Here is a 24,588-nt window from a genome sequence, read left to right as displayed (position 1 = left end):
GTTCTCACACTTTGTTTCTCTCAAATTGGTTGAGTTCATCTTGCATAGCAATCACCCAACTCTCATCATTTAAAGCCTCATCATTCGTCCTTAGCTTAATTTGAGAGACAAAGCCTAGAATATTTAAAGCTACTAGTTTGGAACAAGTACTTATACCTTTTGATAAGTCTCCAATGACTTGAGTAGAAGGATGATCCTTTTTTATGCTCCACTCCTTGGGAAGATTTTATAAGGTCTCCAACTCTTAGGGATCTTGAGTTGCATCTTGATTTTGTTGGTCTTCTTGAATTTCCTTTATAGATTTGTTCGCTCCTTTTGAAGGATCATCAACATCTACTTTGAGTTCCTCAAGTGCACCTACAATATCATTTACACAAACACCTTCCCCAAGATCAAGCTTATTTGATTCATCAAAAACTACATTCATGGACTCTATAGGCTTTGCTTGATGTGGAATAGACTAGGAAGATTCCTATGTCGGTTTTAGCATCAAATTTTCTAAGGTTGTCCTTTGTATTTAAAATATAGCATTTGCATCCAAACACTCTAAAATATGAGACCTTAGGTTTTCTTCCTTTCCAAAGCTCATAAGAGATTTTATTTAGTAAAGGCCTTTTGAAAATTCTATTTGCAACATAACGACTAGTGTTAATGGCCTCGGCCCAAAAATAAGAAGGAAGTTTATACTCATTGAGCATTGTCCTAGCCATTTCCACTAGTGTTCTATATTTTCTTTCCACAACTCCATTTTGTTATGGTGTTCTAAGATAGGATAAATTATGAGAAATTTCAAAATCTTTACAAAGGTTTTCAAATAGATCATTTTCAAATTCTTTTCCATGATCACTCCTTATAGAGGAAATCAAATACTCTTTTTCATTCTGAACATGTTTTGCAAAAGATTTGAAAATATTAAATACTTCATTCTTATGAATAAGGAAATTAATCTAAGTAAATCTAGAGTAATCATCAATAATCATAAATGCATATAACTTTCCACCCAAACTACCTACTCTAGTAGGTCTAAACAAATCCATATTTAATAGTTAAAGTGGTCTAGAAATATTTACAATAGTTTTAAACTTAAAGGATGATAGATGTTGTTTCCTATTTGACATGGTTCACAAGGCGTGTCTTTGATGAATTTCACCTTGGGAAGTCCATTTACTAGTTCTTCTTTCACTATCTTATATAGAAGCTCCATACTTGCATGTCTTAGTCTTCTATGCCATAGCCAAGATTCATCACTAATAGATACAAGGCACTTGAAGGATTGATTAGCAACTTTGTGTAGGTCAATTGTGTAGGTGTTGCCACTTCTTTCTCCTTTAAATATCACTTTGTCATCCACTAGAGTGTTGACAAGACATCCATTGGAGTCGAAAGTGACTTTGTTTCCTTTGACACACAATTGACTTACACTTAATGAATTATGTTTCAATCCATCAACTAGGAAAATATCATCAGTGAGAGATTTACCATCCTTACCAATAGAGCCGATGCTAATTACCTTACCCTTGGCATCGTTTCCAAATGTTACTTTTCGTTATAGTTCTTAACATTCACAAAGAGGCTCTTGCCACCCGTCACATACCTTGAACATCCACTATCAACATGCCAAAGATGGTGCTTGTGGATTTAAGATACACCTACAAAAAGAAGTTAATTCACTTAATTTTAGGTGCCCAAACAAGGTTGGGTCCTTTAGAGTTAGCATTGGAAAATCCATTCATGAAAAGATGCATCTTTCTTATTTGGCATTTGACATTGATATGTCCAAGTCTCATGCAATAGTTGTAAGTCACCTTGGAATTCTTAAGTGTAAGTTGGTCTTCTTAGCCACTTTTGCTTGGTGTTTAGACCTTATATGATTTTTTACACACATACATGAACAAGATCTGTTAATACTTGAGTTCTTACATATGAATGCATGCTTTATTTCTTTTGGGTTAGCCTTTGAAAGAAGTGTAACTTTCCCTTTCTTTTGAATGGAAGGTCTAGTGTTTGTTTTATTATTTGAAACTACATTTGAGTTTCTCTCAAATGCTTGTGGTTGAGTGGCTTGGACAAAAATTATGTTGTGAGATGTGGATGATGAAGCTTCATTGAACCTAAGTTCATTCCTCACAAAGGGAGCTCTTTGATATACAACTAGTGTGTCAAAAGACTCTTTCCCTTTGTGAAATTTTGAGATTGAGTTCCTAAGCTTCTCAACTTCATTTTTCAAAGAATTGTTTTCTTTAAAGAGTTTTTCGTTAGAAATTTCATCCAATGACTTCTTTAGGTCCTCATTAGAAGTTTTTAAGGAGGCAATTTCCTTCTTTGAAATCTTAAGATCTTCCTCCAAACTAGAACATTTATTTTTATAAAAACTTAATTTTGAAAGCATATTTTTTAAAAGCTCATCCTCATCATCCAACACATCATCACCAAAAGAATGAGAAGATGAACAAAAAGAAGAAAAATATCAAGAATGAGAAGTAGAACATACCTCATGGGAGTCTTCCCTGTTTCCCATGAAATAAAGATTAGCCTCTTTTTCCCTTTCACTTTTATTATTGGAGGATAAGGATGCATCACTCCAAGTAGCTTTCAACCCCTTTTTCTTTTTTTTGTGTCCCTTCTTCCTCTTCAAGTATTTGGAAAAATCCGACTTGATATGTCCTTACTTTCCATATTCATAGCAAATGACTTCCTCCTTCTTGTCCTTGCTTGTTCTTGATTGGAGAAGGGTTTCTGCTTGTGAAAGGCTTGTTGCTTCTTCTCCTTTTAGCTTCAAGTATTCTTTTTACATGTTTGGTGATCAGAGCCACATCATTACTCCCACTTAGTGCTTCCCCTTGATCTTCATCATCACTTGGGACATTAATTGCTTCTTGAGCTCTTATGCTAGCCTTGAGTGTTAGGGCTTCCTTCTTCCCACTATCTCTATCAAACTCATCCTTCATAGGAGACATTTCATGGGTTAGAAGCTTGCCTATGAGAATATCTGTAGGAATCTTCCCTAAATCTTCATTTGCTTCTTCAATACTAGCCAATCTAGCACCATATTTATCCAAAAGAAGACTCCTAAGGATTTTATTGTTGATGTCTACTCGAACATAATGCTTCCCAAGCTTCCTCATATTGTTGATGATGGTAAGAAGTCTATTTGTCATGTCGGTGATGAACTTGTCTAGCTTCATCTTGAACATTTTATACTTGGTGACATACATTTAGATCTTCCATGATTTAACTTGCTTTGTGACTTTATAATAGTTCTCCAAGGTAGTCCAAATTTGATGAACCGTAGTACAATGTTGCACTCTCCCACATTCTTCTCTATAAAGATAACGCATAAGTATAGCCATTGCTTGTTTACTATCGCGGTTGTGCTTCTTGTGGGCATCCACCTATTCTTCTTTAGGAAGAATCCTTTCTTCACCATTTTTTATTTCAGTGGGAGCTTTCCATTCCTTCACCACATAATCCCACACTTCAATGCCATAGGAATCCAAGTAGATCCTTATACGAAATTTTCAAAAAATATAGTCGAATTCATCAAAGAATGGCTTGAGGTGTTATGCTCCTTCACTAGTTACCATGATCCGTACACTCGCAATAAAGCTTGATAAGAGTGAGCAAGCTCTGATTCCACTTGTTGTCCCTTGGAACCAAGAAGATGAGTTGAATTGGTAACCTCAAATTACGGATTTGAATAACTTTAGGTCACACACAAGGATTAGAGAAAGATAAAGAGAGTTGGAAGAAAGTTCAAGTTAAAAAGATTGACACAAAAGGTTTATAGTGGTTTGGAAATAATCCTTCCTATATCCACTCCTCAAGATCACACTTAAGTATTCCACTATAATCTTTAAGATTGCAACCTTTGGGTTTTACAAGTTCACCCAACAACTTAGTATTTTCCAAGGCTAATTATACATCTTTCCCTTAGTGAACTAATCCCTCACTAAGTCCCTTAATCCTTAAGTATTAATGGTTACTCAATAACCAATTCCTTGTGTTTTCAATACCTAGGCTCACATAACAACCCTTTAGAGTTTTAGTTGAATAATGAGATTCAACTTAATATACTTTACAAAGAAAGAAATTGAGTATAGAAAGTTGAGAAATAAATTTGCAAGATTTTGGTATACTTATCACACACTTACTTATTGAGTCTTTAAGATGGGTATTTATACTCATACCAACCTCTTAGAGATGTTACAATAGGTCCAAAACTCATTTTATGCAAGATTGTTGACTTGGAAAAAAATTTGCCTGAAGTTTTGAAAAGCGCCCTCGTGCTTTCCAAGCACGCTCGCGCTTTCTAAAAAAAGACATTAGGACTTCAACGGCTCTAAGCATATGGCTCTGACGGGGTGGCTGATATCTCAACGATTACTGACATCGCATTAATTATAAAAACCACCCATGTGCCACAATAATGTCTTTGCGACTGCCTTGGTCGTGCTCAAAAGTGCCCTCAGGCTTCTCATCACGATATCGTCTGTTATTTTCAGTCTTAAGCTCCAACATTTAGCACCCTCGCACTTCTTGATGCTTTGACACTTTGACTGATAGGTATCACATTGTAATTGGCAAGATGTCAGAAGGACTTTTCAACATCTTGTATAATTTTGGTCATATCAAAAGTGCCATCGCGCTTTTTGGGTCTTTTTACAAGACTTCTTTGAAAGCTTAAAGATGCTTTTACTTTGATAGGTTCCTTTGGTGCTCTGTCATATAGACACTCAAACATAAGATTAACAATGTTCAATTTGGATTAAGATCAAAATAGAGATCAATTGCACCTTCGGTCAACAATGTCCATGAGGATCTCAGTAAGATTCAAAAGCACCATGGCATCCCTCCTTATTATCTAGATTCTTAGAGGCTATCTGAGGATGAGATTAGTGATAAAAAGGAGAAAAAAGAAAATGAGGAGGAGTCTAGTGCTTCTTAAGACATCTAGAGCCATTCATTCGTATTTCCATTTCATGTTTTCTTTCATATTATCCTTATTTTAAAGTGTTTTTTTTATTTTCTTTGGTTCTTTGTGATTGTTGTTCTACATTGTCTTTTTTTTAATAAAGTTCTTATTTCTTATTTCATGTTTTACTCTCTATCTTGTCTAAATTGCTTCCTTTATTTCTTTTTTATATTGACAAAGCGGGAGAGATAATGGAAAGATAATAATGGAGCCTAGCAAAAATAAATGACAATTAAAGGTTACGCAAGGATTAAGAGGGAGTCAAAATGCATCTCCTAAAAATCAAAAGACAAAGGGTAAAAATTAAAAGATAAAGGGGAAGAGTTTAAAAGTCAAAAGGGGAGAAATATAAGTCTATTGGTTATTACATTTATCTTAAAATCATGTCTTTTATCTCCTTAACTAAATTTGTTTATTAAAATCAAAAAGGGAGAAATTATTAGTGTAGATGATTTATCATAAGACTAAAGTCTCTGATTTTGATCTTGACACTCAAATTGAGCTTTGATCTAATGAACTTTTAAGTGTTGTTTATGTAGCATAAATCATGGTTCAAAATCTAAGTCTATCTAAATCGTGATCGCATCTCTCAAAGTGAAACCACGAAAAGCTCAAGTTTAAGGACATATGCTATTGAAGTTTTTGGGATAAAAATCACAACCGCACCCATGGAAATGTGACCGCAAAAATCAAGACTTCTAAGGCAAAGGCTATTGGCTTTGAAGCTAAAAAATCATGACAGCTATCCTTAAGAGCGCGACCATAAAATTCATGAAGGGTTGTGACCATTGCAAACAACCGATGGTTATATTTGAAGCAGCCAATGTTTCTATGACACGTCAGATAGACGTTGAAGACTTTTTAAGATTCACGAATGCAATGCAAGAAGCGCGACCGTGATTTGTAGTTTAACAATGCATTTAATGCACTATCTTAAAGCAAAAGATTATGTATTTTTTGGGATATACTAGTAATGGCTCTTTAAGATTTGTATGTGATAAAAATAACCTTTAAAGGTCTTAAATGATTTATCAACAACCTCTAAAATGCCTACACTTATTGTGCATTTATTTTTTTCTTCTTGCAATTAATTTATAATCTTTAGTTGTTGGAAGAGCTTGAATGCTCTTATAGGGTTTGAGTGTTAGCCTAAACACTTGGGATTCAGTTTGAGAGTTAGCCTGGGTAAAACTCTTGTAAAGATTGTGTGTGAGCCATAAAAGACAAGTGTAGAAGGTTTAGTGTGAGTCCAAAAAAAAAATTTAGAGTGAGCTTGTGGAGACTTCTTTTGTAATTGATTGAGTGTATAGTGATTACCCGATTAGAGATTGGAGAGTAAACATAGGGTTGGTTAATACCTAAACCACTATAAATCCTTATTGTTCTTTCTTCTCTACTTCTTTCTCTTTCAAATTTTTTAATTCCCAATCATTTTACAATTCACCAATTTAATCTTTCCCCCCGCCCCCCTCCTTGGTTCATAAGGGCAAACAAAGTCTAATTCAATGTCATTAACTTGGCCCAAAGTTATCATCTTTTTAATCTAATGGACTATTGTTTACATGCAAAAAGATCAATTTCAATCATATTGTCTATGTGAGTCCATTTAGTTATCAATCACATATTTATCCACTAACTATTATAGAGTAAAAAATAAATAAAAAAAAAAGAAATAAAAATTACATCCCTCCTACAACTACTGAGGAAAAATAAACAAAAACAGACTGAAAATAAAAATTTCAAAATCAAGCAAAATCAGGTGATTCAAGGGTGCACAGCCAATCGGCTTTATGGTTGATGAGGCTACAATTTGTTTGATTTTTTATAGTTTTTTCAATCTCCAATGGTTTTGAGCCCCACAAATTGTAAAACATGCATAAAACATAAAAATAATTAGAAAAATAATTAAAATAGAGCAAGAAACGAAAAGAACAGAATATTTAGACTTTATCATATGAAATAAGAAAGTAACAAAGTAACAAACTGCAATATCAGCCAAAATAGAACAGAGATAAAATTTAATTGTTTTTAATTATACAAAATAGGATAATCATCATATGAAGAAAATAAAAACGACAATTGAATCCCCGAATATGTTGATTACTAAAAAGTAGATTGTTCAAATAAGCAGATCTGACGAATGACAAACCAAATATAGAAACTATTCTAAACATATATCAAAACGACAATTTTATATTCAAAACAGGTAAACATATTACAGAAAAAATTATATCTAATAATGGCAAAATCCAATTATCAATAAATTATCCTAAACATGCAAATCTATCAGTCAATATTCATCATGATAAAACTTTCATATCTAAATCTAATAATTTGTGAGTTTCAAAAGAAAACCCTAGGCATGCAAGGAATCTATTAGTTCTAAATCCTTAAAAAACACATGTAAGTAATATATCTGATCATATTGGTAAATAAAACAAACAATAATCATAATAAAAGACAACGATAAAAAAAAAATTGAAGAGATGATGATAAAGATGAGAAAGAAACCCTTAGATTTTCACCGTATTGTGTAGACTCGATAATCTCAGGAGGAAAGGTCAATTCAAAGACTGGGTACTGGTTTCTGTCTTCCAAAGTGTTTAAATGTTCATAAACTATTTATCATCCAAGTGTTTTGCCTAGAAAGCTTATCAAAAACTGTCAATCCCTTGGTCTAAGATTTTCTTTTCTATTTATGGACAGGAGAGGAAACTCTAGGAGCCAGGGAAAAGACCTAATATTTATCAATAATTTAAAAATAATTAAAACAAAGATAATTAATGACTTATCATATATGTTTTCTTAATCGATAAATAAAAGCTTTAGAATTCAAATAATACCGAGAAAATCCTTTTAAAATCAAATACGATAACTATTGGCATTTAAATCTCAAAAAAATTAGTAAGTATCTGTAGAAAAATGCAGTGCACAATCAACCAGTTGTGTGCACAGCCAATCGGCTCTATGCACAATCGATCGACTGTATGCATAGTCAATTGATTGTAAGGGTCGAGAGCGATAAAATTCAATTTTGACATAATTTTGACTGCTCAATCAATTTTGACGCAATTTGGATCGTTTCAATCAATTCTTACCCAATTTCACTATTTTCTTTGGTTTTCGGAGAAATTTTACAAAATTACCCCCTTTGACTCAGTCAATGTGCAATTCTAACCGAGACTTTGACCTTTCAAATTTTCGTGAGATTCTGGAGGAATAGTGATTTTCATCATCGAGGTTTTCATAATTCCTTTGATATTTTTCATAATTCTCTCTATATCTAAATTCAAAATTTGATGCTTATAGAAAGCAAATTACAACATTTATGGTGTTTTTTGGCATTTTGCATGAAGCTTTTGAATTAAAGCAAGAAAGTTTTAGAATTCTATTTGTTTACTGTACAACATTTAACGTTTTAATTTCCCATATGAAATGCATTTGCTCTACAAATCTCGTGCTGTAATTAGTCACATAAGTTTGTTTCTTTAAATTGATTCAGAAATGCTATCATGTATATTTTTATTGGAGAATTATATGTATTGTTACTGTAAAGTATATTATAAAATTGTTTACTAATATTAAATTTCTAACTATTAGAAGTGTCTGTGAGTACCATTTGCTTCATTGCATACACTATTACCCTTGAATTTTAAGTTTTTTCCTCTTATATTTTAATAAAATTAGTGGTTGAATATTAAAAATAAAGAATCTTGAAAGATGTTAGCATGTTAATAGTATGGTAAAAGTAAGAAAAGAAGAAGGGAAAATTTAAGGGAGGAAAAAAATCAAATAGACGCTTTAATTATTCTTTTGATGGATCTTACTTCCTTAAAAGGTATGTGAAATATATACTATCTTAAATTTGGGCAAATTAACCTTTCTCATCAAAGTTTTGGTTTAATTTTCCCAAAAAGTTAACGTCGGAGTAAATTGTGTTGCTAGGAAAGAGTTCAAGGGGCAAATTGACCTTTTATTCTTTGTTTCCCTGCGTTTTCTTTTGTAAGCGCCGTCTCGCTTACCAACTGTTCGACTAAATTCCGAACAGAAACCTTGAAAGTTGAAACAACCATGGGCAAGAGAGGAGGGACTAAAAAGCAACCAGACACGCCAACTCCGTCGCACAAATCAATCTCCTTAAGACAAGAAACAACTGGCAGAATACAAACCAAAGGCGCCAGTGTTCGCAATCCAAAATCATTCTTGAAACTCGAGCACTTGCAGAACCTGTCAGTATGGGCCTCCAGAGAAGCTTCTATCCCCTCTTTGTCCGCCTTTTTCGGACGCCAATTTGCCGCTGCTGGGGAAGCATTGGGCTCCTTCCTGACCATGCTCTGATTCCTTGCCAGAGGTCTGTGTCTTGAACTTTCTTTGTTATTTACGTGGGTATGTTTATGCTTAAAAGATAAATGTTTCTCGGGCTTGCAATTTTTAAAAGATAAATGTTTATTCATAGTTGAATTTGTTACAATGTTGAAAGTTGCTGAAAATTTTTCTCATTGACTAGGTTGAGTTGCTGGCTTTGTATTTGGGCTTGATTTTATGAATTTAACTTCCGCATAAGGAGTAAAAGCTGATATAATTCTTTTAATTGGCTGAGTTTCTTGTTGACAATATAGTGCTTAAAAGAAATATTTCTTGGCTTAGATTTTGAGAAAATAGCATTGGATGTGTGTAGATTATTGTTTCATGCTTAACTAGTGACTACGATGATGATTTTGTCTAATTCATTATGATTATGATTGGTAGAATGGCTTCTGCTCCTACTGTTTTGCAATGTGAGATACTTCTTCAGCCTGGTTTTAACTCCTAGAGCTAACCCATAAGGTTTCTCACTTTGCAGTTGAGTTTTTTTTCTTTTCTTTTTTTCCATTGGAGTATTTGTTTGTACCTTTTTGAGTATCCAGATCTATGATTTGAGCTTGTATGTCTTATCTTTTTTTGAAACTCTATAGTTCTATGATTGGTGGAGTTGCTTCTGCTTGAATTTAAATCCCACTGTTTTGCAGATGTGAGACACTTCTTCAGCCTGGTTTGAACTGCACAGTGCGAATTGTGAAGACCCTTGCAAAGTCAAGGCGTAGACACAAAAAACCTAATACATCAATGCAGAGTAACGTGGTTTATAATTGCCACTTCTGTTCACATCGGAATCTAAAGAGAGGATGTGCAAAAGGCTATATGAAAGAAATATGGCCATCCAAGCCAAAGCAAAAGCCGTCAGCTGAGTCAAAACCTTCCAAGTCAATTCCTGAGAGGTCTGTCAGCCTGGAGAATGTATCAGGAATCAAGGATGAGATGGTAAAGATGGATGAGATAACTCTGCCCCCATTATCTGGGGATACCTGTATCACAAACAGTCCAGCTACTCCATTAGTAAAAAGTGGAGCCACTTTACTGGATGCAAAGAGGAGAAAGAGAAACAAATCAGGAGCTAAGGAAACTGACAGTAACAAGGCTTCAAAAGATAGTGAAAGAACTGTTAATGCATCGAGTAAAAGAAAGAGAAAATCTTGGACCAGCCTGAAGGAAATTGCTGAGAGTAAAGAGCATGATAGCACTCGAAATGTAACTAACCTGACAATCCCATTTTTGATATGAGTTTGCCAATTCTCATAAAGTTAAGAGAATCCAGAGGGGCCTTAAGGGGTTCTTTGATTTTGTGGCATCAATTTGTAGTGAAAGAGTGTTGGATCAGAAAATTACAATTGTAAGCTTTAAAGGGGGTTTGGTTTTATATTCCCTTATTGGCAAATCAAATATATTTATTTATTTTTTTTAAATTGTATTTACTGGGGAATCATAAGTTATTCTTTTGTGTCTAACTTCCTGGACCCAAAGTAAAAGAAAAATGGTTAAAAGTGAATAAATAATCTCATTTGTACCATAATTTGTACAGAGTTCTGATGCTATTTTCCTAGCATGAGGGTAGAACATTAAGAAAAACGATAATAATAAAGCTCATTTCTTTCCCTTATTTAAACAAGGGTCAGTTTGAGACTTTATTTGGAATTCAGGTTTCAAGATTTTAATTGAGAAAAGATAATCAAAATTGAATTCCAAAAAAAACTATAAAAAAGTAAAGTTGAATGCAGCAATTTCCATACCAAAAGATTTGTGTAGTAAACTCTCAATAAAATAATATTGATAATTAATAGCTTCTTTAAAGTAATATTTTTTTATGCTCGAAATTGTCAAGTTAAGCTAATTATTCACTAAATTTGAAGATAATAATTGCTATTTTTTTAATTTATAACACCTAGCAACTTTTATTTTGATATTTTTCAATTTTAAATAATATATTTTTTTATTTTTATTTATTTTTATGTAATTCTTTTATGATATAAGTTAAGATAAATATTGAATACATGTATAAAAATGCAAGTGGTCAAAAGCAGAAGTTAAAGAAATAAACATATCAAAAATATTAGTTGAGAGATGTTATAAATCAAAATATTAAACTAAAGAAATCATAGATTAGATAAGTAAAGTTTAAGAGGTAAAATTATATTTTCTGCGGAGATCTAATGGCTGAAATTCTTCAATTCGGAGAACATCCAATGCTGATGCTAAAATTCTATTCATCAAGTTGGATTCTTAGATCTGATTTGATGTGGTGGAACATTCAGTTCTCATGTCAAAAATTCCTCCTCCCCCCTTACCCTTTGTTTGGGAGCTTTCTGTGAGAAAAAAAAAGAAAAAAAAAAAAGTATTACTATCTTTATTTTCATGATTTATATTTTTCTTTGGTTGAAAAGCTAAGATATGAAGACAAGGAAATTATAATCTTGCACAAACTATTTTACCTTTCATTTATTACAATAGGTATAAGATGATGTTTTGAAAAAAAAAAAAAAAAGAGATATATAATAATTAATTTTAAATAGTATTTTTCTCTCACTTTATACATTTTCTCTCAAAGAAAAGAGAGAAAGTTGTTGCTATTTCTGTCCATCCTTCTTTTGTTTTGGTCTTCTAACGAAGGTAAATTCCTTTTTCTTATTTATTTTTCATCCTCTCTTATTTTTATTTATTCTAAACATGGGGTCAATGATTGAACAATTATGATTGTCTTTGATGGTTGGTTTTATGAGATTTATTTTTCTTTTTGTTATATCATAAGCAAACTTTTATTTCTCAATAATATTTTTTTCTTTATTTGAGCATTGGGGTGTAAAATAATTTTAACTCTATTTTAATTTGATTCTTAACTTGTTCAAAATATAACGATTTGAAATTGATTTTGTTTTTAAGTTCATTAAAATTTCAAGCCGAATTTGAAAAGATAAATACTCTGCTCGGTATTATCTATAAATTTTTAGAATCGTTATAAATAATATATATATTATATATAATCAATAGGAAAGATATATGTATATTTAGAAAAAAAAAAGAATATTTATTGATAATAAAAATAAACTTATTTATTTATTGTTTAGTTTCATAACAGTAACTCATTTCTTAGAGTGTTTTTAACACTTTGAAATTTATTACTTTTTGTATTTTTCTTAATTAATATCAATATTAAGAAGATTTATTCTACTTTTACTTATTCTAATTTATATAATAAAAACAAGGGAAAATATTAAAAAATCTTAATATTGAACAGTTCAAACTTAACTCGGATTTGACTCGCTTTTTAACTCATTCAAATTCGTCTGAAGTATCTAAAACTCGAGCCAATTTTAATTACTAATATAATATCATTGAGTCAAGCTTAATTAATGACATGTTCGGATTGGCTCGGCTCTTTTCACTCTTACTTAAGCATAAAAGACAAGTTCCGTAATTTGATGAAAATTTGATTTTATAAATAAAAATGAATGAGTTTTGAACTAGTATTTTTTAGAATTTTTGTAAAAATATGCCAAAATATAAAAGAAGTTATAAAAATACATTATCATCTTTCTTTTTCAAAAAATATGCTACATGCAAAAAGAATTACAAAAAATACAATGGTCTAGTTTTAATAGAGTTACTTTTCTTTTTCTATTTCTGCTATTTTCGGTTGAATTTCTTAACAGTTTCTATTAAGTTTTTATAAGATTTCAATTGGTTTTTGTTAGTTTCGATTTAGTTTTCTACTGAATTTTTTTTTTTTTTTTTTTGTTTCGGTTGGTTTCTGATTTATTTATTTATGATTTTTATTAGTTTGTGTCTATTTTTTGTTTGGTTTCAGTTGGTTACTATTGAGCTCCTAAATTATATGTGTGTTGGGTCTCTGCTAGGATTAACATGTCATTGATTATGCACTTCTTATATTTACTGAACATAAAAAAATTAATTAAATATAAGAAGTGCATAATTACAATTAACATTCTTAAAACACTAAACCAAATATAATCATTAAAATATTGCGGATGTTTAAACCAAACTAATGTTTAAATTGTTCTTCAACATAATCAATGACATATTCTCTCGTCTTCAATATCAATTCCAAATATCATCAACAATTTTTTCTTAATTTACATCTTATAAACTAACAACATGAGAAAGCAAAAAAGTACTGAATGGTTTAACTTCTTCACATTATAGATAGACAACCGTTATAAGAATCTTTGAAGTCATTCAAAAAATAATAAGAAGACAATAGACATAAAAAGAATAAAGAGGAAATTATAAGAAAAAAAAAGAAGCAAAAGGCATAATTAGACCATGAACTTGTTATTTTTTTATGTAGGCCCTCCATCTTCAAAATGATGCAATTGAAACGCTCTAACTTTGTTATTTGATGTCATATGACCCCTTAGTTAAAAGGATCGAATTAAAATTATTTTTTCACTTGATGGTGTTAAGTTTGATAATAAAAAAATAGTTCTCATAATCTAAAAAATAAAACAATAAACAATCTGTTGTAATAAAAAAGAAAGGTGAGGAACATTAAGGTATCAAAGAGAGATTTTAGTTTTAGGATTAGGATTATTTTCAAATGATTTGGAAAAGAAAAGGTTTTTTTTTTATGAAATGGAAAATCCCCCTATCATAGCAAAACAAAACAAAAGGTTTCAGAATATCTTTCCTTTTTCCCTTTATAAAAATAAAATACTGATCATATATAGCAAAAGAAATTATAAAAAAAACTCATAATACAAAGACCTTATATCATTTTCATTGTATAATAAAAAATATTATCTCAACAAGAGTTACAGAACAAATAATCGGACTTCACCAAAGAAACCATTTCACAATTAAAGATCACAACAAAAATTACATAAGAATTTATCGGTGCTTTTCTTATTTTTGATTTGTAATATAAGAAAAAATATAATGAAGAAGAATGAGACTAGAAGTCTTGCAGCCAGGAAAGAATGAAAGAGAAATTTTAGAAATAAGCTTTACTGTAAATTTTAAGTTCTTTCAAAAATATCTAACTTTTATAATACCATTTATACAATATTCTTTATTGAAATTAAGTCTACACCCAAAACTATATTCAAACTCTTCAATGATTTCTTCCAAAAGATGGACAAAAGTATTCTATCAAATTCATATTATTTTTTCCATCAGTTTTTAAATTAAAATTGACTATTACATGCAAAAAAATTAAAAACAAAAACCATATGTTTCTCGACTCTAAAAAATCAATTATGAACAAAAAAGAGTTTTATTTCAATAGATTTTTTATTTGTTTTCTTGATAAATGGACACCATTTGAGGAGTTTCATATCAGTTTAAATGATTTTTTTTGGTTGATATTTGAAGATAAGATTGAAAATCAGAAGCAAAATAAAACTCAAAAAATTGGCATATATTTTCTGCAAGAACACAGGAAACTGAATACATATATACAAATAGTATATGTTGATAAAAATTAGAGTTTTATTTAAAAAAATTCTATGAATCATTAATATTAAGTTACAAATATAATTCATATCAATGCTAAAATTATTAAGAATATAATTTATTTTATATGTATGTCAATTATATTTAAAAAATTAAAAATCATATGCAGAGAACTATCATATCATAACATATATAAATATGCGAAAGAGAAAGGACAGACATATTTACTAAAATTGCCTTCTTGATTATTTAATTAATTGAGTTAATTAGGTCATTTACTAATAAGTTTTATTAATAAAAATTTATTAAGTAAAAGTCTAACTCTAAAAGATCAACTCTATTAGAATTTTAACTCCAAAATGATTCTAATCCTAAAAATTAGGATTATAATTATATTTTAATATTATATTAGTTTTATTTTTTTTATCAAGTGATGTAATTAATTAAAGAATGCCTACAATCTTAATTTATGCTTATAAAATAATTGAATAGTTTTTACATTATTTTTTGTATTAAATTACTTAATTTTGAATTAAAATTAGAATTGTATAATTATAATGCCAAAAAAATATTTTTTGGTTGTCTTTTGATTTTTGTATTAAATTACTTAATTTTGGATTACGATTAGAATTGTATAGTTATAAAGCCAAAAGAAAGTCTTTTGGTTAAATTGTTAATCTTTTGCTTCCAATTGAAGCCGAGAGCTGTTCATTCTAATGATTCTCATACTGTAAACTCAAGGCAAGATAAATCCTCAAGCTAAGACCGTATAGAGGCACCTTTGTCATGAGAGGTCTTTATGCTCTTTTGGATTCTTATAGCTGAGTTAGTCCTTTTGAATTATAGAAGAACAGATCGTGCAAGCAAATAGCTCATAACCAATGGATCGAGAGGAAGAGATGAAGAGTTTAGAAAGCCATAAGGAGAATATTATATTGATAGATAAAAGAAAAAACTTGCTTCCTTCCATTACTCAAGACTTCTCTTTATATAGATGAGCCTTAATACAACAAGACAGAAAAGATAAAGTGGGAATCTTATCTTTTACACATGTCTTCCTAAGAAGAAAAGATGAGATTTTCCACTTAAAAAGATAAGTCTTATCATCTCCCTAAAAGACAGAAAATAATACACACAGAAAATAATACACTTACATAGAGATATCACATGCAGAAATGCAGAAAATAATACACCTAATAGGACGAAAAAGATAAAGTTGGAATCTTATCTTTTTACACCTTTACATTTTGAATTATGGAGGAGAGAGATGGTCTTTATTGCCAGCAAAAGGATGAGTCATCACGGATCACTATCATCGTCCATGGGCTGAGAATCTTGCATAATGGCATCTTTTTGTTCAATGGTCAGACTTGGATCATCTAGTGGAGTCGGTAGTATAGGTAAAATTGAGTGTTCAATAATGGAGTGTTCAGTCCATAGATTATCAGGCCCATTGTAAGTGCAGACAAGTGGTGCAGAAACATTGGTCATTCCTAAATCATTTCTTAATTGTAGAGTAAGCTTCAAATCCCTTGTTATTGGCGGAGGAGCAAGATGCAATGGCATTTCAATTGTTCTCCAATAATGACAGATGTTTTGGGTGGCATAGGTGTTTTCTTAGAGCTTAAAGTAAGGCCTGTGAAGAATATAGATGGCATGATATCCTGAAGCCTTGAAGTCATTATCTGTGAACAATTTATTTTCATGAATGACTTTGAGGAGATCCTTTTTCCATTGGTATGGGATTTTGAACCAAGTGAGATATTTCCATGGATATGTTCCTGCATTTGTATCAATATTGAAAAAGTATAGGAGGTCCATGACTGGCACTTCTATAGCATGATAGCAGACTGTGGAAAGACACCATAGAAACCATAATTCACTTTTAATTTGTGGATGGATAGGAGAAAGGTGATAGATTAAGCACCAAGGGTAATCTGGATAAAAGAAATTGGGTTGGATGGGTAGTGAGAAAGTCTGTTGGATGGTTGCCAAATAATGAAACATCATATTTTTGGCAAAATTGTTGACCTGTTTGGTTGTGAGATTTGTAGGAAGGTCTGGTGGTGAGGGAGGTTGCAGAGGATTTTTTGAAGATGAAGAGGTCATGAAGATTATCGGAAGATTAACTGTTGAGATGAGGAGGACAATAGGTTGGGGTTTTGGTTGTGGTTTTGACAGTCTAGACAAGAAATCTGGGATGAGATTTCTTGTTCCTTTTATATACTGAACTTCAAAATCATACCTACTAAACCATGATTTTAATCTCAATAATTGAGGTTCTGGTAAGGTCTTTTGGTTGGACTCAAGGATTTTTGAAAATGAAGAGTTATCCATTCGGACCAAGAAGTGTTGACAAATCAGGAAAAACTCAAACTTTTTTATCCCATATTTGACTGCTAGAATCTCTTTATATATTGAATGGTAATGCCTTTCAGATGGAGAAAATTGTCCTGATGCATAACCACACAGTTGTTCCTTGTTATTGAGATTTTCAAGAAGAATTGCCCCCCATGCATGATCTGATACGTCAGTCTGCAGGATAAGATGTTCTGTAGACGGAATAGTGAGGGATGGAGGATTATGAGCCAATTCTTTCAGTCTCTTGACAACTGTTGTCTGTTCTGTTCCCCAAGGGGGAGGGTTCTTTTTGACCATTTTGGAAAGATGACACATGTAACTGGATAGATGGGGTATGGCTTCCCTGACATAGTTGAGTATCCCAAGAAATTACTGAATTTGCTTTACAGAAAGATTCTCATCTGGGAAATAATCAAGCTCTTTTGTCAAGTGTGGACCATACGTATATTGGCCATCCTTAAAATGCATTCCAAGGAACTCTATCTCTTGCTGACCAATAATACTTTTTTTCTCTAACAGCATGATTCCGTATTTTTGGATGATAGCAAGGAATTATTTCAGAAGTTAATGATGTTCCTCAGCTGTCTCTGAGAATAAGAGAAAATCATCAATGTAGATAAGGGAGGAGTAGAGGATAGGCCTAAAGATTTCTATCATTATTTTTTGGAACTAAGAAGGGGCTGTTTTGAGCCCAAAAGGCATGACTGTCTATTGATATTGGGCGTTTGGGATATAAAAAAGCTGTTTTATATCTTTCTGAGGGATGGATACCCAATTGCCAAAATCCAGCCTTGAGATCAAATTTTGAATAGAATTGGGTCTTGTGAATGTGGACTTTTAGGTTCGAAATGCGAGGAAGAGAAAATTTATTGTCTTGCAAAAAATGATTCAAAGGCTTGTAATTAATAACAAGTCTCTTTTTCCCTCTTAGTTTGTCAGATCTTTTTTCCACATAAAAGGCTTGACAGGCCCATTGTGAGGTTGTGGGCTCAATGAGGCCTTGTTGTAGCAGAGTCAGGCATTTTGATCTAGCAAGGGCTAGATCTGTAGGAGACATTCCTAGATGGGTGGCTTTTGTTGGGTTGATATCGTCGTTGAGCTTGAAAGGAATGCTGATATAGAATTGGAGATTTTTCCATAAGGATAAAGGGTGTTAAAAATATGAATGGGATTCTGGACAAAAAGGAAGGAATTTTTCCTTGTATTGCAGGAATGGTAGTTCTGTGTCTGCTATAGTGAACAGATTAGATGTATCTGTGTATGGACGAATCTGCCTCTTGAACTTTATTCCATTGAGAAGAATTTGAAGCCTTTGAGCTTTATGATAAACAATAAAACCTATTAAGAGGTCTTTATTTGGGAGATCTGAGCCAATGATGTGCGTCCATACCACACAATCAGGAAAGAACTGTATCCCGATTTTTTGTTTTGTGATCAAGGTAGTCTTGAAAGTTTGGCCATTTGCTGCTCTGAAAAACTGAATATGAGATTTCAGTATTCAGATGGGAGGACTTCAGGATTCATCATGCTTCTTTGAGCTCCAGTTTCAAAGAAAGCTATGACTGGAACAGGTTTTGCATACCTTGAAGGTAAGACTTGTAGAGGAACATAAGGGACTGGAGGAATCTTAGTAGCAAGTTGAGATAACTCAGGAACTGGAGATGGAGAAAAAGGGTATTGCATCACATTTGTCAGAATGTCCTTCTCTTCTTTGGAGGAGAGACTGATCATCAAGATTAGAATTTCATTATCATCATAATCTGAAGAGGACTCCTCTGAAGATCCAGTAGAGTCTGAATATTCTTCTTCTATTCCAAAGAGACTTTCTGGAGTGAGATCATCTTGTTCTGATAAGAGAGACTCTATATCTTCTTCAAATGAATCTGGTAGAGACATGGACATGCTAACTTGCTGTATCATTCTTGCTGACTTTTCCAGATTTTGAGGGCAATCCTTAGCATAATGCCCTTTCTTTCTGTAGATGTAGCATCTGTCTGATTTGTCGCCTTGATTCCTTTTTTTTCGGAAGTACCTGAATTTCTTTGTATGTGGCCTTTTTCCTCTGAATTCTTTGCTCTGTTACGGGGGTATTTTTGGAAATGGTGTTTAATTTTCTTCTTGTGACTAGAGCAGACACAATTGGAGGTCTTGCATTTAATCTTAAGGTGACTTTTGTTACAGGCCTTTTGAACAATCAAATCTCATTAAGACAGTCTTCTGAACAATTCTTGCTGGTCACATAATCTCTTGATAAAGGAGAGAGTAAACTGCCAGATTTCTCCAAGAGTCATAGAGGTAACTGGCTTCTTTGTTGCGGTGATCATATTGTTGACTTCTGGTTGTGTCTCATCTAGCAATGAGGTGATGAAAGTATATTTCAATGTATCATCGCCGTCGTGCCCTCCAATGACATAATATAATTTGGACATTGCAGAATAATGTCTTTTCAAATCCTTGATTTTCAACGAACAACATTTTCGATCAAAGTATTCCTATTTTTGTTGCCATATAATGAGATCATAAATTCCAAGGAATTGATTATGGAGGACTGTGACTGCAGTTGATGGAGTTAGCAAAGTTACAAATTGGAGTCTGGTATATTCAGGCTGTGACTGGAACCAATTCCTTAAACTGCCTGTGAATCTCGTTACAAATTCGGCAAGAACCTTTTTAAGTGTGGCACCATCAAAAGTCATTTGAAGATCAATCCATGCCAAAAATTTAGAAAGTTTATCTCTCCATTTTGATGGAGGTAAATCATCAAAGGTGAACCAAGGTCCTGTTCTAGTTGTAGGTTTTGACCTTGGATGTAAAGCTCCAGTAAGAACAAAATATGAATGTGCATCCTCTGTGCTATCTTCAGGCTCTACTACTTCTGGATTGGGTTTAGTAGTAGAGGTGTTCATGAGAATTTCTGTTATATCAGCCATTTCAGAGGTATTTGAAGAAGAATCAGAATCATAAGGGCTGATTAGTAATTGGTCTGGCAATTTATTTTCTTTAGAGACTGGAGGATGTGTTACTTTCTTTTATTGGGTTGTGGAGCCTTTTGGGTAGAGATATGAGAAAGTACCAAAGAGTTGGTAAAGAGTTCCTTCTTGTTCTGGCTGTGGGAGGAAAAGAAATGCAGAATAGTATGAGGGAGCAATTGCAGAAGATGTAGAGGCTACTGATGTAAAGGAAGGGATTGTAGAAGACTGGTCTTTTCTAAGGTCATGTTCAATTTGATCAATCTGCCTTTTGAGCCTTGTAATTTCTTTTTCCTTCTGGATGAAAGCTGGTGTAATCGGTTGGGGAACTCGAAGCTCTCTATCTAAGGCTTGATATTTGGCGGTTAAAGAGGAATTTAGTTGGAGTACTTCTTGAGAGAAGGTATCCAACTTTTGGACCAACTTGTGAGCCAAATGGAGAGCCTGATCTAATTTTCCATCAATCTTCTTTAAATAAGAATTCTGAACTATGGAATCAGAAGTCTGCCAATTTAGTACTTCTTCTGGTGGAGTAAGAGGCTCTATGGATCCTGATAGAGTAACCCTTGAGAGGAGGATCTCCGATCTTTTATTTTCTGACTTCCCTAGGGGAGGAAAATCTTCAGGCTGGAACATGAAACAGCTTTGGATTGTCTGGGGTGGTTGGACTGCTAGCAAATCAGGGTAAATCTCCTATCTGCAAGTAGTAGAAGGTTTCTGCTCAAACAATTCCCTTTTCAGCCAAAAGTACCTTCATCTCATCAAAGGTAATGTCAAGGACAGTCTTTCCTTCTTTTGCAAGAAGTTCCAAAGCTTCCTTATACATAGGAAGAGGAGGTTTATCCTGCTTTTCTTTCTATTTTTTGTGGATGCCTATCCAAGGATCGTCTGGATCTCGGTCATCTGGCCTTGGTTCCGTGACTGAACACAGAGTTTCTGGAGACATGACTCCTGGAGTTTTCTTAGAATGTTGAAAATATGGTTCAGCAAAATCGAGATCATCTCTGCAGGTGCATCCTGATTTACACATTCCTGGGTCAACATCCCAGATGAAGTGTCCCTTAATCCTGACAGTGTAGATATGATGTCCAAAGGATTGAAAAGAATGAATATGGATCTTCTCTCTAGGTCCAGACACAAATTGAATCATCGAAGCCTGGAAAATAGAGGGAGCAGAAGAAGATTTTTCCGTTTTTTGTGAAAATTATTTTCACAGTACCATCTTTTTGTGTGACAAAAAGAGGATCAGTAGCCTGAACAGGCTTGGCTTGAGATGCCTGGAGTTTCTCATAATTTGTCACCCATTCAGTAGGAATTAACTTCTGCAGATCTTCTCTTTCCAGCTGCCTTGGGGCTTGGACTATTGTAGGGACTTGGCCAGAGTCAGCCATGATAAACAAAGCACCAGAGGTGGCTTGGAAGTCTGGGATTTGTAGATTAAAGGCATGGTCCTAAAGTCTGTAGACAATCTGGTGGTGCATGGTCGCAGAAAGAGCATCAGTCACTTGGTTTACTCCAGTGATCTGGACTTGGACTTTGAGTGCAGTTGACAAATAAGGATCATTAAGAGATAAATTAAAATTTGGAAAGAAAGTCAGAATAACACTTCCAGTGTTAAGTGTTGTTTATTAGAATTTAATAGTTATAATGCCAAAAAAAAGTCTTTCGATTTTCTTTCTACATAATTAAAATTGTTAATTCATTTTTTTTTTAAATTTGACAATTTTTTGCTTATTATTGCTTTGTAATTTTTGGCTTAGGATTGAATAATTTTTTGAGTTTAATTGTATTAGAATTAGAATTATATATGAATTAGGATTTTAATGTAGTTGTTATTATATAACTGCTACCAATAATATACAAAAATTATATTTATAAATTACTAATTTGATGCATGCTATTCGCACATGATAAAGTATACCGATCATATTAAGTAATATAATGATGAATAAGAGTATCATTCCACTGGAGACCTAATTGTGAGTACTACCTTCAATAATACACTAATATTTAGCAATCAAAATATTGCTTGGATATAATTATATTTAAAAGTAAAATAATCTAGAAAACAAAGATTAAAACAATTGGTCAAATTATAAAGGATAAAGCCTATTTAGGTAGTGAATCCCCCTAATAAGTTAAGTATTTCATAAAACAAATAAAAATTTAGCATTCCACAAAATTAGGTTTAAACATTTCTCAAGTGATTAAACCCCTAATTCCTAAGAGGAGGGAGAGAAATCTCTTCTCAAACCCTCTCACTTAGGTCATAAATTAAGATTAAGGAACTATTGAACCAAAGAATTTTGTCGATCTATCTCTAGTATCACAATTAATCCTTAATCCTTAAGATGTCATCAATTCATAAAAAGTTAACTCTAATCAATTTATGAAAATAAATCATAATCAATACGTCGACTTATCAATTGAAATTTATAATTAAGCAGCCAAAGGGACAAAACAATTCATAGAAAAGATTAATTGCATTAATTTTGAATCAATCCATACAAAACAAATTAGGGTTCATCAAAATTCAAATAGCAAGAAAATTAGTTCCTAGACATTACAATAAAAAATAAAAATTAGGGAGAGAATATCTCAAACCAGTCATGAAAGAGTAGAGATAAAAATCTTCAATCTTCAATCTTCAAACTTCAATCTTAGAAAGCAATGAAGGAAATAATGTTCTCCTTGAGAAATACCAGTCAAAACCCTAAAATAAAAGAAAGATGAAGTTTCTAAGTGTTTCTCTCTCTATAAATGAAAATATGATGGAACTCCCTTAAAGAAAATTCAAAAGTTAATTTAAACAGTGTGTTTTTTAGTACCACGCGGGCACCACATGTCGTGTGGCGTCCTTTGCTAAAATTCATTCTTGAGAATATCTTTTGTCTACAAGGGAAGGGCACACGGGCATGTCCTCTTCCCATGTTATGTCTTGGACGATCTGCCATTTTTTACATCTCACATGGGAAGGCCACACAGGCATGTGCCTCCCATGCCTTACACTCCTTCATTTTGCCAATTTTTGCACTTGACACGGGAAGGTCACATGGGAAGGTTCTTTCCATGTCATGCCTGTATGATACTTTTCTCCTTGATGATCAAGTGCTTCTTGATTGATTTTTCTTATATTTTGAAGCTAAAACTTTCTCTTGTCATGCAAGCTTGCCAAGCCCCTAAAAAGGGCTGAAAACAAATTCTAACAAACAAATTAAACTCAATTTAAGGTGAAATCGAGGTAAAATAAAATTCAAAAGTAAGTGCTTCTAGCACTTATCATTAATTATTACTAATTATTTATTATTTTTCTAATTTCTTATTTTCTTATTTATTTTTTTAACTACCATAAAAAATAATACTAAAGAGAAAAATAAAATTAAAAATTCTACTATCATAATATTATTATTTGTAAAACTAACTCATCTATCATAATTTATATTGAATCTTAGTTGGTTCTATAAATTAATATTAATGAGTTAGTTCTACAAATAATTTTTTACGGTTTAATTTATCTTATATAAGTATAAATATCGGTACTTGTTGTATTTTATATCTAATTTCTTAGAGTCTTATCTAATTTTTTATTAATCACAATATCATTTTTTATTAATATTAGTAATTTATTAAATATATCTTTAATTCTAAATGGCTAACTCTATTAGTATTTTCAATATTAGTTATAAAGTAGAATTTTTTCTGATTGAAAATGGAGGCAAAAGAATTAGCCAAACTATATATTGTTGAGCTTACTTCTCAATATCTCTACCAACTAATTTTGTTATAACAAGCAATAATTTTAAAAACTAATGGACGAAAATGGTTATTAATATCTAAAGTACCAATAGTTAGATTATCTCAATTCTAATGTTACGACTCGATCTGTGGGCCCGTGACCGGCACTAGGGAATAAGTAGGCTTAAGGCCACCAAGTCTCTTAGTAAAACTTACTAATCGATATTTAATAAAGTGCATATAAAAATATAATATTAATCATGTCTGATATGCCATACATAAATCTCTAACTAGTCATTGATAACATTTCACCTTTTGTTATAGACCATGTTAAACATAACATATCAAAGATACTACTGCGAAAAGTCTAGAATTTTTAAATTATTCAAATACAGAAGTATAAATTCATTATAATAGGTCGATGGAGAAGAAAGTCGGGTTATCAAAATGCGAAGAACTCTAGCATCACGAAAAATAAAATTGAGGTGAGTGAGTTAAAATCATATAACCTTGTATCTATTGCAGTCTCCTTAATATAATAATCACTAAATCAGTATATCATGTAATCTATATTAAAGTGCGAGTCATGCCATAATTTATAAAGAAAGTACATTTAAAGACTTATGGGATAAGTGGCTCAGCAGAACCCTAACCCCAAATGCTAGTAGTCTTTCGGCCCTCTTATTCCAATAGGTCTGGCGCCTAAAAAGCGAAGCTCAACCATGGTCCTTACATCCAGCCTGGACACTTGATTCCCAATTAACCCGA

General features: G+C 32.3%; 2 protein-coding genes across 2 annotated transcripts; one reads left to right on the top strand and one right to left on the bottom strand.

Annotated features, from left to right (window-relative positions):
• Positions 1-244: 244 nt before the first annotated feature.
• LOC125370629 lies at positions 245-2,577 on the bottom strand. Its single transcript, XM_048376920.1, has 5 exons — positions 2,492-2,577; positions 2,027-2,348; positions 1,595-1,649; positions 1,151-1,398; positions 245-460 (listed from the first exon to the last, which is right to left on the bottom strand). Exons 1-5 carry the CDS (start codon positions 2,575-2,577, stop codon positions 245-247), a joined length of 927 nt encoding a protein of 308 aa, XP_048232877.1.
• Positions 2,578-8,632: 6,055 nt separating this feature from the next.
• Positions 8,633-10,862, top strand: LOC8264267. The gene is given in 3 exon segments (XM_002529683.4): positions 8,633-9,290; positions 9,293-9,323; positions 9,982-10,862. Coding segments are annotated over 3 exon segments (870 nt in total). The 5' UTR covers positions 8,633-9,043; the 3' UTR covers positions 10,574-10,862.
• The last annotated feature ends 13,726 nt before the right edge of the window (positions 10,863-24,588 follow it).

The sequence above is a fragment of the Ricinus communis genome, chromosome 7, assembly GCF_019578655.1.
Source record: "Ricinus communis isolate WT05 ecotype wild-type chromosome 7, ASM1957865v1, whole genome shotgun sequence".
In the NCBI taxonomy this organism is placed as follows: domain Eukaryota; kingdom Viridiplantae; phylum Streptophyta; class Magnoliopsida; order Malpighiales; family Euphorbiaceae; genus Ricinus; species Ricinus communis.
This window is presented reverse-complemented; position numbering and strand designations above follow the sequence as displayed.

Excerpts from the sequence above, each read along its gene's own strand:
- LOC125370629 (XM_048376920.1), bottom strand. The coding sequence starts at position 2,577 with ATGCATCCTTATCCTCCAATAATAAAAGTGAAAGGGAAAAAGAGGCTA. Across the intron at positions 1,650-2,026 it reads CATTTGAGAGAAACTCAAAT|GTGTATCTTAAATCCACAAG; the intron begins GTAGTTTCAAAT and ends TTCTTTTTGTAG. Across the intron at positions 461-1,150 it reads TAGTAAATGGACTTCCCAAG|TCTATTCCACATCAAGCAAA; the intron begins GTGAAATTCATC and ends GAATCTTCCTAG.